The sequence below is a fragment of the Zingiber officinale genome, chromosome 9A (assembly GCF_018446385.1).
Source record: "Zingiber officinale cultivar Zhangliang chromosome 9A, Zo_v1.1, whole genome shotgun sequence".
Lineage (NCBI taxonomy): Eukaryota > Viridiplantae > Streptophyta > Magnoliopsida > Zingiberales > Zingiberaceae > Zingiber > Zingiber officinale.
Genome location: NC_056002.1, coordinates 2606567 through 2624450, shown reverse-complemented (window position 1 = coordinate 2624450; position 17884 = coordinate 2606567). Strand labels below are relative to the sequence as shown.

The 17884-nt window shown below is 41.0% G+C and overlaps 4 protein-coding genes across 4 annotated transcripts; 2 read left to right on the top strand and 2 right to left on the bottom strand.

Moving 5' to 3' along the window:
* Nucleotides 1-796: 796 nt before the first annotated feature.
* Nucleotides 797-1409, bottom strand: LOC122021482 (putative cyclin-D7-1). The gene is made up of 2 exons (XM_042579604.1): nucleotides 1229-1409; nucleotides 797-1146 (listed from the first exon to the last, which is right to left on the bottom strand). The coding sequence occupies exons 1-2, from the start codon at nucleotides 1407-1409 to the stop codon at nucleotides 797-799; spliced, it is 531 nt and encodes a 176-aa protein (XP_042435538.1).
* An 82-nt stretch (nucleotides 1410-1491) lies between these two features.
* Nucleotides 1492-2108, bottom strand: LOC122021481 (putative cyclin-D7-1). The gene is made up of 3 exons (XM_042579603.1): nucleotides 1836-2108; nucleotides 1688-1774; nucleotides 1492-1608 (listed from the first exon to the last, which is right to left on the bottom strand). The coding sequence occupies exons 1-3, from the start codon at nucleotides 2106-2108 to the stop codon at nucleotides 1492-1494; spliced, it is 477 nt and encodes a 158-aa protein (XP_042435537.1).
* A 357-nt stretch (nucleotides 2109-2465) lies between these two features.
* LOC122020759 (probable serine protease EDA2) lies at nucleotides 2466-6214 on the top strand. The gene is made up of 13 exons (XM_042578781.1): nucleotides 2466-2737; nucleotides 2852-2977; nucleotides 3223-3378; nucleotides 3514-3690; nucleotides 3900-4016; nucleotides 4150-4200; nucleotides 4280-4351; nucleotides 4582-4687; nucleotides 4781-4877; nucleotides 5338-5429; nucleotides 5637-5711; nucleotides 5787-5870; nucleotides 5948-6214. Exons 1-13 carry the CDS (start codon nucleotides 2564-2566, stop codon nucleotides 6028-6030), a joined length of 1410 nt encoding a protein of 469 aa, XP_042434715.1. The 5' UTR covers nucleotides 2466-2563; the 3' UTR covers nucleotides 6031-6214.
* A 1115-nt stretch (nucleotides 6215-7329) lies between these two features.
* Nucleotides 7330-11955, top strand: LOC122020306 (probable aquaporin NIP5-1). The gene is made up of 4 exons (XM_042578177.1): nucleotides 7330-7980; nucleotides 10863-11282; nucleotides 11373-11434; nucleotides 11531-11955. Exons 1-4 carry the CDS (start codon nucleotides 7759-7761, stop codon nucleotides 11724-11726), a joined length of 900 nt encoding a protein of 299 aa, XP_042434111.1. The 5' UTR covers nucleotides 7330-7758; the 3' UTR covers nucleotides 11727-11955.
* Nucleotides 11956-17884: the final 5929 nt, after the last annotated feature.

Here is a 17884-nt window from a genome sequence, read left to right as displayed (position 1 = left end):
AAAGACATATTGAGTTCTTAGATTGAGGGGTTATTAATTGTAACACTTCAACGGTGAGTTGGACGCCTATCTACTGTCCAATCAGATATTGCTCTTGAATGAGTTTGATCAGCTACCGAAGGTTAGGTACCTTGATAATTTAGCACTCGGACAAAGAGCCCAATCGAGTAGTATGTCTAGAAGGTCTGATCGGACCAAGAAGACTCAAGTTCCAATTGAGCTGAGGGACTCGGGATTCAGTCAAGCCAAGAGGATTCGGAATATGATCGGACAAAAGGTCCAATCGACCAAAGTGCTCAATCGGGCTACTTAGTTGGGCTCTGCAGCCATACTTGCCCTGATTGTTAACCCGACCATCACATCAGCTAGCCCTATTAAGTTCGGCCTCAAGTTCAGAGATCTTATTCATTATATCCGTGTCCAAATAGTCAGGCTCGCTTCTCACTTATTTATGTTTATTTAAACAATTTAAGTAGAGCGTTGACCTTTTTAACTATATATCTTCTCTCGATCATTGTATTAAATGCAAATTGGGTAGAGGAAGCACGCCATGCATTCAAATCATGCAGGTCAAACAAGAAATATATCAAACTCATTAAATTAATCGTTTCAATTCTTATCATTTTCTTAATGCAACCAAACAACAACAACATGATTTTCTCTCCAACGTACTAAGCATATTCATCAATCATTTGATTATAATTTTGATGCAGTAGGGATCCTCTGGTCCGTAAATTGCGGACCAGGGGATCCGTGCTCAATTTGATGACACCGCTCGTGTGTAATTAATATGCAGTTATGAAATTTTGATTCTTCGTGGATCATCATCGATCTCTTCTCTCTTTTGTTTCTTCAAAACTGGACCCTGCAGCTCAGGGGCTGTGGAGAAGCTCAGAGCACTAGATTCAGGGGCTGTTTGCATAGATATCGCAGCTTTGGGGCTGTGCAGAAAGATGCTCACGTCAGTCGTCGTCGTCTCCAGATCTCGCATCATTCGTTGACATTCTGCTACCTCGTTGACCTGCCGGCCGACCTTGGCGTCGGCTTCAATGGAGAGGAGGGCAAGAGCAGCAGCTCCGCCTCCTTCCCCAGCTTTCAGCGCCGACACTGCCACGCTGGACGCATTAAATCCGAGAAATCTGGCATCTGTTTAATTTTAAGATTTCAATCAGTTTGCTCAGATAAATCATTCAGTTAATCGGGTGGCACGAGCGGTTATTACGGTTACCTAATAAAGCGGCGACGAGGAGCTCGACGGCGCACGCACGGTGCAACTGCGAGTCCCACGCTACCGCCTCCAAGTACGTGTAGGGCGTGACGCACGCCAGCCGCCAGTCCAGTCGCTTGAGAACCGTCAGTTCCATCTGTTGGATTGTGGTCGGCTCAAACGAACGTGCCAAATCGTCCATCTGTTCTTCTCCATCATCCCGACATTCGACACCACGACGTCAGAAATGAAAGCCACAAAATTTCTCTAAGAATTCAAGTGCTTCATGAACAGAGACGGACCTGGAGATCGTGCAGTGGAGGAACAGAGGCCTCGTCCATCTTGGAAGCAATGGACAAACAAGCAATCGATAGCAGCTCCGTCATCCATTCCTCCCATTTCTACACAGAAACTCTTGATAATTACTCTAATTGTCGATGCTGATTAACTGAAGGAAATTAAGTCATCCTAGCTACTTACCACACTAGAGTTCATGGAGATGAACCTGTCGAGATAATTCACAGCATTGAATGCCGTCCCAACACCTAAATTTAGCCGCCTGCAAACCTGTCAGAATCAGGGAGTGTTAGTTCCTCATAAAGGTATTCAGAGAAGTTAATTACCTTACCGAGATGACATATCTTATCGCTCTGGTTCTCGCCAATGGCAGATCGGAGGTTTGATGCAGTCGCTCACGGTAGCCACGGCATGGCGCATAGATATGCTCTCTTTCCAGAAGATCAAGAAAGAAACTCTCTGTTTCTGCGCGGCTAACGATCGGCGGGGACGGAGACTTGGATAGGGCAGAAGAGGCGAGCTGAGGGCTGGTTTGTGGCGAGGCAATGGGGGTTCCAAAGAATGGCTCTTCATCACACAAAAGGCAGAGGATGCTGTCCTCCATCAGATACATACAGAAGAAAGGAACAGCTATGGCACGGGAGAGCTTCCTGCAGGTTGAAGCTTTGAATCGACAAGTACAACTCTGCTTCGTCCTTGGCTTCATACATCTTAAGAGTCTAGAGAGAAGGGACGTGGGAGGTGTGTTGTTCCTGCAAAGAAATGGAGTGGGAGTACGTGCGTGTATGGGTTTTGGAGAGGTGGGTGGGTGCTTCAATAAATGGGAGGGCTACCCTCATGAAGAAGGGTAAATGCAAAGGAAGGAAGAATTCGAGAATTCTAAATAGTTCAATTTAGAATTGAGGCATTAATAGATGCTGGTTAACTCCCATGTAGCTCAATCCGTTTTTTGAATCGAGCATTAATGCTGGTTAACTCCCTTGTAGCTGATAACCGTCGTCTCTCGTCAAGCATGCGATCTTGGCTATAAATACACTACTTCGCCTTCCTTAGCCTACCATGGCGACTCTCATCGGTGCCTTGTCTCTCGTTGCCCTCCTCTTCTTCTCCTCCTTCCCCCCTGCGGCGGAGTCCCGGGGTTCCCGCGTCCGCAAGTTGGAAGAAGAAAGCGACTTCTTCCTCACCCAGAAGGAGCACTGGTTCAATCAAACCCTCGACCACTTCTCCATTACGGTTTGCACCTCTTTCTCCAATATCTTCATCCTCCTTACGATTCTCTTTCTTTTGTTATTAACATTTTTTTAACAGAAAAGGAAAGTAATCCTTAATTTTGCATGTGATATGCAGGGACATCGTAAATTCCAGCAGCGTTATTATGAATTTCTTGATCACTACCAAGCTCCTAAAGGCCCAGTATTTCTTGTAGTTTGTGGTGAAGAGTCTTGTGACGGCATTTTTAGGAATTATATAGTTGTAAGTGCCGTGCTTCTTACTAAACTACGTTTAGCTTCCTTTTCATATGTACCTAAATCCTCTGATACATGTACGACTTATCGTTTACAAGGGTATTAACATGTTTAAAGTTTTAGTGAGGATTTCCATTTATTTGAATATATACATACATATTTAACTATATTTGGTGTATGTTATAACCTCCTTTTGCAGTATGTTATCTTGAATGATTGATCCTCTTGACAAGAATTTGGTGGGATGTGTAGGCACTAGCAAAAAAATTCGGTGCGGCTTTGGTTTCTCTGGAGCATAGATACTATGGAAAAAGTTACCCTTTCAGTAACTTAACAGCCAGAAACCTACAATTTCTTTCCTCAAAGCAAGCATTGTTTGACATGGCTGTTTTCCGCCAGTATTACCAGGTTAGCACTCTAAACTAATTGAGATTTATGGGACTCTGTATCTTGATCTTGTTGAATTATGTTTCTCCACTCTCCGATCAGTACTATCATCTGAATTTCTTCATTGGTATATACTTTATGCTGTTTTTCCTGCAGGAGCATTTGAATGCAAAATATGGTGTAGGGGAAAGTCCCTGGTTTGTCATTGGTCTTTCATATGCTGGAGCACTCAGCGCCTGGTTCCGTCTGAAATTTCCTCATCTCACTTGTGGGAGTCTTGCGAGTTCGGCAGCTATTCATATGGTTTATAACTTTGCAGATTATGATCTACAGGTTCGTTGCCATCTATTCCCTCCCTCTTTCAGATGACATAGAACTGAAAGACAATAGTAGTTTCCTTTCTTTTTTCTTTCCTCACCATGTATCGGTAATGCACAGAAGAGACTTTACTATGTTTTTGTAGCTAGAAATATGTTTAAATTGCAAAGTTTTTTAAAGAAGGAACTTCCTAAATCTCTGCATTGTTGTCATCACTTTTGCAGATGGGAAGGTCAGTTGGTACTGAATGTAAAACTGTTCTTCAAGAAATAACTCATCTTGCTGAGAAGCAACTTCAGAATGATGGAAACTCTGTGAAGAACTTGTTTGGTGCATCCAAGGTTATGTTCTGAGCTAAGTAATAACATTACATTGTTATTGTACATATCGGTAGATCTTAAAGCCATTTAAAGGGTTAGTTTCAGTAAAATTGAGTCTAAATACTAGATACTTATTGCTATTCTATGTCTTCAGATTAAGGACGACTACTTCTTATACCTGCTGGCTGATGTTGCTGGTTCAGCTGTAAGTAGATTAAATAGCAGACTGAGCAGTTTTTTCCCCCTAATTTCTCTAGCTAAGCTAACGATATTGCATTTTTCAGATTCAGGATGGTACTCCCGATCAACTATGTTCTCCTCTTATTGATGCCAAAAGAAATGGGACAAACTTATTGGTACCCTCTTATCTATCTCTTACCATAGCTCTAGATCTAGATTTATCGGTATCTTGTTGACATCTTGTGCACACATTTCTTTATATTCTCTTTGAAATGAAAATGTATTTGTCTTTGAATTCAGTTATAGCGGGTATACCGCAAACTCCAGTCTTGCATTAATATTCTTGAGATTTCTTTAGCAAAACAATTCTATCAGAATTTTATCCTCAATGGACTTTTGTATGCAGGAAGTATATAGTACCTATATCAAAAATAATTTTCTTGGGAATTATTCATCACTTGACCTTTATGATCCAGAATATTATAAGAACACGACGCCGGGGCAGAACAGTGGTGAGATGATATACTAAACTTCTAACTTTTCACACCTCTTTAGATATGCAAAAACAGTCATTTTCATATTCTCATTTGTGTACAATCTGACAGCTGATCGACTATGGTGGTTCCAACTTTGTACTGAGTTTGGTAATTTTCAAGTAGCACCAAAGTCTGATGCTATTCGTTCATCAAGGATTGACTTGAGGTATTATTTCCTTGTAAAAATTTGTGAAATAATATACTTGAATGCTCTAAAATTTTCAATGTTTGCATAAGTTGGCACACAGGAGTTTCCCTGAACCTATTGAAATTTGAATTTGTAAGTACATACATTTTTTGTACATGTATATGTGGAAGCATTGCAAGCTCTAACAAATCAAAGTGCTGGAGCAGAAAGTTCTTGGAGATTACTTAATTAAACACTTCAAAGAATCACCTAATGACACTTTTTTTTTTCATTTTATGTTACATATATTATTCAGTATTGTGTTTAAATTCTCTGTTAACTTATAAGATTGACTATAAAATAAGGTAGAACGAGTATCAAACAGGGCATTTACTGATTTACATGACTCGATAAAATGGGCTTGAAGCTAATTGGATCGCTTCAGTTTCAGCTTTTCCTAAGGATCTATTTCATCGTATACATTGTTTATCAATTGCAGGTGGCATTTGAACTTCTGTAAGAATATGTTCGGAAGTGTGTACCACAAAATTAATATGACCAATGTGTATTATGGAGGCAAAAATATTAGTGGTATGATTCCTAATTGTGTTTAACTAGCCCTTTTCTTGTGTTCACTTGTTTTAACCTTTTTCTTTACATGAAATTTCTGATAATTCAACTGCATATTAGCTAGTTTCCACCATTGTTGATACATTGAATGAACAGATTCTGAGCATCATAGAACTCACAGTAATTTCAGTAATGAGTAAGGTTGCATCATCTCATTTGAACATACAGGTACAAAAATTATTTTCACCAATGGTTCACAGGATCCTTGGCTTGGTGCATCTAAACAAACATCATCGAAAGATTGTAAGATCTACTGTCATTTTAGATCTATGCATGTGTTTTGGATACTTATAAGAACTGCTTTCTTGAACTTTTTAGTGCCTTCCTACTTGCTCAAGTGCCACAACTGTGCACATGGTTTCGATCTCGCTGGATGTCCTTCATCAGCTTCTGATGTAAAAGGTTAGCTTACATTTCTCTCCTTGTATATAGTCAAGTTTGATGATTTCAGACGAGTCATTTTTTGTCGGGTGATGCAGAAAAGTGTGAAAACGCAGTGCATGCAGTGAGGCAGAAGATCATAGAACACATGGAATTGTGGCTCTCACAATGTTCAGCTTAGCAGGAATCAACTCTGACTTTTCCCAAGTGAATAATGAACGCAAATGTATTTGTAGTGCATTTCTTGTCGATTACGCGAATAAAATCGAACAAAATGCATGCAATTACGCATCAACTTTGCCATAGTGAAATTCCAAAGAAACCTACCACTGTTTTTCATTGTTCCTTCAATGAAATAAAATTTTTTCTGAGAATCTCCTTGTTTCTCTCTGAACATGTGCTGACTTCATTAGTTCAAATTTCAATTCCATTTTGACTTGTGGAGACAACTCAGAGCCCATCCTTGTGCTCGAAGACACCATGCTCCATAGTCAACACTCATTGAATCATTAGGAGATCTGCACATTCTCCGTGGCTGTCATAAACTGAAAACGTGGAGTAATTTTCTATTGTGTCCTAAGATTAATCCACTTCTTTTTGAATTGCCGTGTGGTTGGTGGCTTCTAGTGAGAGTCAACTCAATAAAGAGAATCATTTCGCAAGTGATGGGACAGAATAATGCATGCTAGTGCTCGTCCTCCTCTCTGACGGTGGAGCTTCATCATGGCATTCAGGCATCAGGAAAAGGACCACCACACTCCAAAGATCCTTCTTTTGAGTTCAGGAAGAGCAAACTTTGGGTTCTTCCACACCGTTCCTTTTTGCCCCCTTTCTTTCATGTGATTGGCGTAAATGGTACAAGGCATGATGCTCTCTCTGCCTCCCTTTTCCCCTTGTTCATTGACCGTAGTGGGAGCACAGTCCACCAACTAAGGAAGGTGCTTGAGAGTGAGGTTTGGGCTAATAGCAATGCAAAAACGCACTAGGAAAATGATGGCCCATCTACCCTTCGAGAGTGACACACTAAATGATCAATCGTATTTGTAGTGTTGAATCTCACAAGGTGTTCGGAGATTTGCTTAACATTAGAAAGATGGAATAAACCTGAAAGAAATGAAAGTGAAAATTACTCCATCTGTTTTTATGAAGAACAATATATAAAATACTGTGCTTTTTGCAGACAGAGCCAAGTGCCATTAGGCGGTATTGATTTGCTTTTGACTAAGATACGCAAAGAATCTAATTAACTAGCAATCAGTGACATGATTAACGGAGCTAAGCATGTTCTCGCTTCATGATTAGAAAGCACTAATTAGAACGAGCTAAGAAAAGAATAAGTGCTTAGCATTGTGGTTACTTAGCTTTGAACTGCACATGATTAATGACTTTGTTAAGATTAAGCAAAAGTTACGAAGAAACTAATATGAAAAACCTCTGTCTCGCTCTGTCTATTTTTTAAATTCACACAACTATTTATCAGATGCTGTGAGTGACATTGTCTGTGAGCTGTCACTGAGGCATTGACCTTCCTACACTCCTCCCAATATATTCACCATCACCTCCCCTTCCACTGCCTGCTACATCTGCCATCTCTCTCATCTCCTCTGCAGTCATGAGCTCATCTCGGGCGCCCTTCCATTTCTAGATTTCTGTTCTTGATCAGCTTCGAGATTTCTCCTCACTCCTCTGGCCTCCTCCTCCTCCGTCCCAAACTAGTCATTCTACGATTCTCTTTTAAGCTGGCCTGCTTTCTTCTCCTTCTTCCTTAGTCATACATTCATAAAAGCCTTCAGATCATGTAACTCAGTCTCTTCCAGTCCACAGCCACACACAAAAAGTAAAAAAAAAAAAAATTTAAAAAAAAATCAAAAACAAAAAAACAAAGGAGGGAAGAGAAGTGTGCTTGAGAATGGCGGAGCTGGCGGAGACGCCGAACGGATCGGCGCCGGCGACGCCGGGGACGCCGGGGGCGCCGCTGTTCAACTCGCTGCGGGACCGAGTCGACTCGCTGTCGTTCGATCGTAAGCCGGCGCCGCGGGGCAACAAGTGCCTGCCGATGGACGCGTGGGCCGCCTCGCCCGGCACGTGCTTCACCGACCTCCCCAAGCCCGACGTCTCCCTCACACGCAAGGTACGCACGCGCACTCAATTTGCGTTTAACTTTATCTAAAGAAGCATTTTGAGTGAAGAAAAATCATTTAGTACGTAATTTCTGTATATTTCATTATTAATTATTTAGATCGGTTACTCATATGGAAGCGTGCCTTCCTTCCCATAGATTTAAATATACCAAATAAATAAATAATTAATTAATTAAATGCGTCGTTTGGGAAATGCATGCATGCATATAAGTTTTTTATCGTATTTTTCCACATATAATATCTTTTTGTTTCTTTTAATCTAATCTAACGTGACTGGCAATAGATGACTGGAACAATCACTTCCTTCACCTCCGCTGCCAACTTTTGAGGCATGCATGCCCTTCGTGGAGGTTCTAAGACAAATTAAAGTGGTGACAGTTTCCTTTATTGTGGAATTTTGAGTTGATTTTCATTTAAAACTTATTAATTTTCCATTTCATTTATTGAATTATTGAGTTGATCGAAGAGACATAAAGTAGGGGGAAAAGATCAATTATATATTATTCGCGCATTGTGATTGATTCTAATCTGTCTTTACGTGGGGACATGGAAGGCTCGCTGTAGGTTGGACTAGTTTCAAATACTGATTGAGACAAACCAAGCGACAGAATATATAAATCAAACACCAGTAGTGCTTTGCCCAAATCAAAGTTGACTTGTTTTGCTTTTAGTACTGTGAACAATAGTTGAAATTATATAGCCCTGTCGGGCGGTGCAGTCGAATTGGTATTTAGATATAATTTATTATTAGTGAAGTATTGTTCGATTTTTGATTGGTATAAATACTATTTTAGATTATCTATGGATCTCTTATATAGGAAAGCACTCAGCTAAGGATAATAAGTCTAATGATTTACCCTTTCAAGTATGATCCTGCCCCGAAGTTAAGTGGATGACTATCGAAAAGTACCGTTGATGTGGATCTTTACGTGTAGTGGAAACGCCTCGCTCCTACAGTCACAAGTCGTTAGTGCCAAGCCGGGAGGGGGTTTCCGGCGACGACCCTCTGACGCTCAAGTCACACAATCGGCTAGAAGAAAAGAGAAAGGAATGGAGAAGTGAAATAGTGCTGCTCTGAGACGTATATGCGCGTACCTCCGCGGATAACTTCTCCTCTTCTTATATAGAGCTTTAATGGGTTGACTGCACATTTCCTGGGCGGACGTGACTTCCCACGTTTTCCTCAATAGTTAACATCGGGAAGGGATCCCTGACACTTTACCTTAAAGGGGCAGACGCATTTACGCTAGGGTGGCGCAATTTTCATCCGTACGATTTCCTGTCCATTCGCGTCGTCAGCCAACGGCATTGACTCCCAAAAGGATGTTTAAGACATATTTCCCTTCTCTTCTTAAATGTCAGCCGCTAATCTGATGGTACTTCCTTTGATCTATCCGACCGGCTCGCTCTTTGACATTATATATCTATATTCCGATCAGATTGGATTTCATTCTCTCGGCTCATCCTAGATTCAGATCGGCTTCTTTGAACTCTTTAGCCTGGTTAGGGTGCGGGCTCAGCCTTACCATCGCGAGCTTGTCCTGCTGACCGGCCACATGGGCCTGCCGCCCGGCTAGTCACTTAGCTGACTCTCCCTTCACTTTGACGATCATCCGATCGTTGAACCTCCTCAGCGAAGGGGCCCCTCCCCTCCCCCTATGTCATCGCCGGATCAAAGTACATGGAGCAGTCCCCTATCTAAGAAGGTCACTTAACTAAGGTTGAATAAATCCTGTGATTTTTCCCATTCAAATGTGTACATGGGGTCATTCTCTAAAAAGACCACTCAACTAAAGTAGAATAAATCTCATGATTTACCTTCTTCATGTATATAGGATCATATGAAAGAGACTAAACTGACTGCTTTATCTTTTGTCATCAATAATTTAAACTAACAATTATGAATATGCACGTAAGTTTTATAAAATAAATATTTTTGTCAAATAATTAAATAATATTATTCAATGATAAGAACAAATATTATACTTAATCTTAGTCAAAAGGTTGTCCATAAATTAAATAAGCCATGCAAGGGTGATGCTCGAGAATTTAGCAGCAAGTTAATGTAACAAACTCCCTCTTATAAAAAATTAATTTAATATCATACTTGATCTTATTCAAAAAGTCGAGAAAAATATACTTTCTAATATTACCGGTCCAAAGTATTTATAAAAATTTCTCTGCTAATAATATTGTCAATCCTAAAATGTGAAACTAAAGAGAACAATGACAGTACATATTTTTATATAAAATAACTAAAAAAAATTACAGATAAAAAAAATTCTCAATAATACACCGCAGCTGAGTCTCGAACTCTAGATTTTTAATTAATTAATGAGAAAAATTCTCAATAATACGATGCATCTCTAACTCTAAATCCCTGATTGATTAATGAGAAAAATTTTCAACAATATGTCACAGTTGAGTTTTGAATTCTAGACCTCTGATTAATTAATGAGAAAAATTTTAATTTTGAATTTTAAACCTCTGATTGATTAATGAGATAAATTTTCAATAATATGCCGCAATCTAGACCTTTGATTGATTAATGAGAAATATTTTTAATAATACGTCGCAACTAAGTCTTGAATTTTAGATATTAATTAATGAGAAACTTTTTTAATAATATATTGCTTGAGTCTTGAACTATAAATCTCTATAAATCCCTGATTTTTATATATATATGGAAATATTAATAAACTTTGAAATTAAAAAAATATTAACATAATGTAATTTTAGGCTTCGCAAAGTTGATTGAGAGTTAGTTCCTAAAATCCCTATTCTTAATAAAATAATATAATTATATAAATTTCATATTCTTTTCTCAAAATTATAGTTTTTTTTGTTAATCGAAATCTATGGAGGATGGCAGCTGGGAGCAGAGTTTGTGGGGACGTTCATCCTCATATTCGGGGCGACGGCGGCGCCGATCGTGAACCAGAAGTACAGCGGCGCTGAGACGTTGATCGGTAACGCAGCTTGCTCCGGCCTGGCCGTCATGGTCGTGATCCTGTCGACCGGCCACATCTCCGGCGCCCACCTGAACCCGTCACTCACCGTCGCCTTCGCCATGCTGCGCCACTTCCCCTGGTCCCACGTCCCCGCCTACGTGACTGCCCAGGTGTCGGCCTCTATCTGCGCCTCCTTCGCCCTCAAGGCCATCTACCACCCCTTCCTCTCCGGCGGCGTCACCGTCCCCTCCGTCCCCGCCGCCCAGGCCTTCTTCCTCGAGTTCGTCATCACCTTCAATCTCCTCTTCGTCGTCACCGCCGTCGCCACCGATACTCGCGCTGTGCGTATGATTCTCTTCCTAAGAAAATCTCATTCCATCCTTCATCTACTTAATTTTTAATACATAATTAATTATATATGTTCCGTGAAGGTGGGAGAACTCGCCGGCATTGCCGTTGGCGCCACGGTTATGCTCAACATTCTCATCGCAGGGTTACTAAATTTCCTATGCCTACCGTCCCAATTAATTGAATCATCTATATATGCGTATTGATCAAAATCATCAATGATTGTTATTAATTATTTTAGTCCTTCGAGTGGGGCATCGATGAACCCGGTTAGGACGCTCGGACCGGCGGTGGCAGCGGGCAACTACAAGCAGCTGTGGATCTATCTCGTGGCGCCGACGGCCGGAGCCATCGCCGGAGCTGCTGTCTACACTGCCGTGAAGCTGAAGGGGGAGGATGGCGAGATGCCCCGCCAAGTCCGGAGCTTCCGTCGTTGAGACAATGCATGCTCTATCGGCCGCCGGCGATCGGTGAATATATATATAGCTGAATAATGTGCCTTACTACTTTGGCCAATAGACTACGAGAAGGTCGTCGGAGAGAGTACAAGCATGGTGTGATGTTTTGTGTAGTTAAACTACTATGGTGTTTGGCTTGTGTAAACTTTATGCTTGTGTGTATTTGGTGCTTGAATAAATATGGTGCATTATCTATAGTTATTATTAAGTTTGATTGGCTAATCCTTTGCTCTACCATTACATATTAAGTATATTGATGCGATGAAATTCTACAACATCATGTCTACTGTGGGGTCTAAAGTCTCGCTCGGTTAAAGTCAAAATGAGTCAAATGAAAATTAAAGAAAATCAGACTTAGTCTAAATGAGATTAGAGTCTAATCGAACCGCTCAAAATACTTGTCCCCCAAAATAGAGTTTCCCAGGAAGATAAGTTGAGTCTTAGTCCTGGATTGAGGCACCTAGTCTTAGTCTCAATAGCTGTCATTCACTTGGTCTCGGTCTAAGTAGCCGACATCCGTTTAGTTTCAGATTTCAGCATCTCGTTTCGACCTCAGTTGCCAACATTTTCCACGCTGTTGTTTCAGTCTCAAATCTCTACATTTTATCTCAGCCTCAGCTGCTGACTCAGTCTCAGTCTCAACCTCAATTGTCACCATCGTTTCCATCTTAGTTTCAGATCTCAACACCAAATCTAGGTCTCAACAACTGACATCCGCTCAACCTCATTCTCGGATCTTGGCATCTTGTCTCAACTTCAGTTGTTGACTTCACCTATCTATATGACCACTCCACATAGACCCCATCTCTTTATCCTTGTATCAGGCTCACACCCTATGTTGGCCTACAATCACCTCATCAATAATATTGTCTCCCTGTAAATATCTTAGGACATGTGCACTAGATGAATGGAGAGATAATTATTAGGTTGTCATATCTGATCCTCTAAATGCTCTACTACAAACACGTGGCATTTGCTGAATGCTAAGAGAACTAATGACAATCATATTTGTTCCTCTCATGAACACCTATGACGATGATGGAAGAGCAGGCGACCTCATCAACATCTTGAAAGAAGAAGAATAGGAAGAGGACAATGAAGAATAGGAGAACAATAATAAGTTTTATTGTTCATTAATATTCGCCCCCTAAGGACAGTACAATATATAATGTGATATAACGTGATGTGAGTGGACCCAAAGGTAAGGTGGAGGTGACAATTAAGGGGAGGTGGTAAACAAAGTTAAGATGAGGTGATAGTCAAAGTCGAGGTGTATGTGTCGACCATTATCACCGGGGTGAGGCTCCTAGCATATAACTGCCTAGTCTCAGAGTCGGTTGGGCCTTCAGAACTCAGTTCCTTATCTCCAAGGCGGGGCTTCCAGCATACATATGTCCGACCCCAAAGTCGGTTGGACATCAAGGGTTCAGTTCTTTGCTCCTTAGGGGCACAACGCCTAGTTTTATCCGCTTGGCATAGAACGGGCCAGACCTCCAAAGCTCAGTTCTTCATCTCTCCTAGATGCGACTCCCAGCATATATTCGTCCGACCCAGAGCTGATCAAACCTTTAGAGCTCAATTCCTCACTTCTCTAGGTTGGAGCTCTTAGCACATATTCGCCCGGCCCCAAAGTCGGTCGAATCTCTAGAGCTCAGTTCCTCACTTCTTCATGGTGGAGCTCCCTGCATATATCTACCCGACCCCTGAGTTGGTCAGATCTCCTCCAAAAGACAATATTGTCAGAGATTCACAACTATTTGTTAGAGAATAATGACTACACACTAGGGAATATTCCACTACTCTAACAACACTTATTGGTCCACGTTAGGCTGGCTATTTGGGGGGGGGGGGGGGGGGGGGGGTGAATAGCCCTGACACCATAGTTAGAATTTTTTCTTGCTTGAACCTAGCAAGGATACCGGTTAGTTAAGCTTAAACAATTAGCATTAAAAAGAAATAACAACTTAGGGAAATAAGTAAGAGACACCAGAGATTACTTGGTTACAACCGGAGAGGTCATTGATCCAAGGCAAGGAAAGCGTACTAAAATTCTCCTTCGTTGAAGGTGGAGAAGCCTCTTATATTCTTTGATGGCTCAGAAAGTAACTAGGAAGTTAATACAAAAGTTGTTATTGAATTTCTAGCTCTAGGGGCCTTTTTATATCTCGTCAAAAATATTATTCGTTGCTCGGGTGCATCTATAGAAGATGATCCTTGTCGTCGTCTCCTCGTGGTCAACAGTGAAGCCACCTAGCCAACGCACTATTTTCCTCTCTTTCAAACAAGATTAAATTTGGTGCTGTCTGTGGAAATCTTCACCTGAATCTGAAACACAAAGATGGACAAGGCTGGACGATTCACAACATTCACTTTATCACAAGAAGACTTGGAGTTACTCGTAGCTGCACAAGCGGCTAGATTGATACAACAACAGCAAGCAACAGTGGAGTGTCCTTTGCCGAACGACTCATCCTTTGTCGAATGACTTGGCCTTGTCGGTGACATACCTATGTTTCGAGCTAAGGACCTAGGTGGAAGGACTGACTAGGTTTCCACCGGCTCCTCCTTCAGCCGACTTCATGCAAGCACCCGCACGACTGATCAGCTTGTAGCTTGTGCCCCACACTGAAGGTGGAACCTTCCTCCGGCCAATAGGAGGCCGCCAAACGTCCTCCCTCCCCCGACATACCCTGACACTCGACATCCTCTAGCAGCGATTAGGCTGAAAAGGTAGGAAGAGTCTTATAAAATGGGAGATCCGTTGAATTAGCCAGGTATGCGCACATCCGCACGTATCTTCAACAGTTTTTTTTCCTTCCTTCATTAGTACACTACTTTTCTAAGGAAAAAGGACATGATTTGAGTGTTAGAGGGCCTGCGCCGGAGACTTTTTCCCTCGTTTCTGGTCTCTAATGCTCCGTGTGCTTGTCTGAGTGTGTGTAGGGCCCAAGCACCACCGACTTCATCAATATAGACCTTTAGTACCACGTGGGGGTTCGCTTTTCCGACGCACATACGCAGAGTGTGTCAAAGTCACCTTTCCGTGAACACTGATGTCACCTTCTCCGACCTTCGTCTGACTTAGGTTCCGAACAGGATTAGTCGCTATCCTACATTAATACAGGGATGGAGTCAAGTACTGAGTATTCCTCACTACTCTCTTCGACTCGGCATAAAGATGGTTCAATCATCTCCCATCCGAGTCAATTTACTACTTTAAGGATTTTTGTAAAGCATTCCTCTACCACTTCACTAGTAATTGTCGTTGCCACAAGACCACATGTCACTGAGCCTATTTTTTCTCAAACAAGGGTCCAAGAAGACACTTAGGGCGTACATCAAAAAGTTCAACTAAGTAGCCATAGATGTACTTATGGTCACCCTAAAGATTCTCGTAAGTGTCTTCTCCTAAGGGCTCACTGAGAGGGACTTCTTCCGGTCTCTAATTAAGAAGCCCCCCAGAGACTTCGACCATCTACTAGGGAGGGCAACCAAGTACATCAATGTGGAAGAGGCACAGTCTGCTCGGAAGAAGGAGGTTATTGTGCTTGCTCCTATCTCTACCCCCGAGCGTTGAGCCCTTCCACCTCCTCTCCCACACAAAGGATCTCGAGTAGGACATCAGTTGCACCATCCTGGGCCAAGGCCCCACGCGATGTAGCATGTGGAAGCCAATCAGATATCATTCTCTGAGCCCCACAAATGGACCCCATCGTTATGTACTTACCACTGGTTGGGGACCCACAATACTAAAGATTGTTATCAGTATAGCAGGGAGAAGTTCCGAGCCGACAATTAAGGGCCTCGTCAATAGTCACCGTCTCTTAATCATTAGAGATATCGCCGACCGGACGGACCCCCAGGGAGGGGCCCTGAAAACATTGATTGAAACCATCAACCATCAAATCAACAAAATGACCGAGCTCTGGTTCAAGCTTCTACCGAGCCACCACGACAATCAACCTGGGAAGAAGAAAACTGCGGTAATACCGCTCGAGGAGATATTAGTATGATAGCAATGTTGGTTGCTACTCAGAATATCGTACCGGTTCCCCTGTATAAAAATTTTGTACAAGTCCTGAACCTTTCCTAACAATCTATTTGTGTTCTTTAGAAATTAAATTTGGAATCACAAACAGAACTTAACATTATTGATTCCAAATTCAATTTATCTGTTCTTAGAAGTTTAGACTTGGATTGCAAATGATGCTTAACATTATTGATCCAAATCCACCTATGTTACAAATTTGATTAAATATTTATTTTAGAAATCGACTTCCAGGTTAAACATGGCGAGGCACTAGGCCTTCTTGGGTATGGGATCATCCATCACTTCCTAGACAAAATCTTTCAACGAAATTCAATATTTAATCTTCTTATAGTAACCCTACGTTTAACCATTAAGAATAATCGAATCACAAGATCGAAAAACAAAAGAAACACAAAATCAAAACATAAATTCGATAGTCTAGAATCACTAGCCTCTTGTGTTTGGTATTTCAAGATCTAAACCAAAGAATAAACTAGTTATGATGCGGAAACTAATAACTAGTTATACCTTTTGTAGCTTATAGACTTCACGATCTTCTGTCATATTCCTCTTCTTATCTCGGACGTCGTGTGAGCGACGATCTACCCAGATGAGAATCCACCCAAGCCTCCTTCTTCTCCTTGCAAGTTTCGGCCACCAACTCTTCTTCAAGGGAAGCTTTCTTTCTCTTCTTCTTCTCCACAAGCAATCGACCACCAAGATGAAGTAAGACCTCCAAGTGCCGCCGGCCTCAACAAAAGGAGAAGAGAGAAAGAAGAGAGAAGAGGGCCGGCCACCACCAAGGAAAGGAGAGGAGAGGAATAATAGATGTGTTGTTAGGTGAGGCACCTCTACCCTCTCTTTTATATTCCTTGGTCTTAGCAAATAAGGAAAGTTTTAGACATAACTTCCATATTTTTCTTGCTAATAAAAGGAAAATTTTAAAAAAATCCTTTATTCTTTTAATGGTCGGCCCCTAAATGTCCTCCAAACAAGGAAAATTTTAAACACAAAATTAAAACTTCCTAATTTGTTTCCGGAAATTTTTAAAATAAAAATTTCTCTTTTAAAAATTTCCTTCATGGTTGGTTATAACAAGAAACTTTTATAAATTAAAATCTCTCTATTAAAACATGTGGATGATTACAAAAAGGAAAGTTTTCTCTGAAAATTAAAATATTCCTTTTAACTACAAATAAGGAAAGATATCAAACCTTTCTCTTAATCCTTTGCAGAAACTTATAAAAGGAAAAATTTAATTTTAAAAGTCTCTTTTAAATCATGGCTTACCCATAAGGAAATATTTTAAAATTAAAATCCCTTTTATTTTATTTGTGGCTGACCACCTTAGCTTGGGTTCCAAGCTAGGGCCGCCCACCACTTGATCCCATCTAACCTTGGTTTGGCTGGCCCTAGCTTGGGCTCCAAGCTAGGCTTGGCCGACCACCTTAAGGTGGGTATAAGACTTTATAAATAAGAGGCTACGACAGAGACCGAGAGGAGGAATTGGTTTTGGTCTCCTGATGAACTTGAGCTTCCCGTGTTCGCCCCGAACACCTAACTCGAGTTCATCAATAATAACTCATACTACTAAATAGTTATTATTGAACTACCGCACCAATCCCATATTACTATATGAGCTCCTTCTTATCATGAGTGTGTTAATCTCCCTGTGTTTAAGATATTGAATGCCCACTAATTAAATGAGTTACTGACAACTCACTTAATTAATATCTAGCTCCAAGAGTAGTACCACTCAACCTTATCGTCATGTCGGACTAAGTCCACCTGTAGGGTTTACATGACAATCCTTATGAGCTCCTCTTGGAGACATCATCAACCTAGATTGTAGGATACAGTTTCCTTCTATAATCAACAACACAAACTATGAATAATATTATCTCCCAACTTATCGGGCCTATTGATTTATCGAACTAAATCTCACCCACTGATAAATTAAAGAAATAAATATTAAATATATACGCTTGTTATTATATCAGGATTAAGAGCACACACTTCCATAATAACAAAGATCTTGTTCTTTTATGCAGTCAGTATAAAAAGAAACTAGCTTAAATGGTCTTGTTCAATACACTCAGAGTGTACT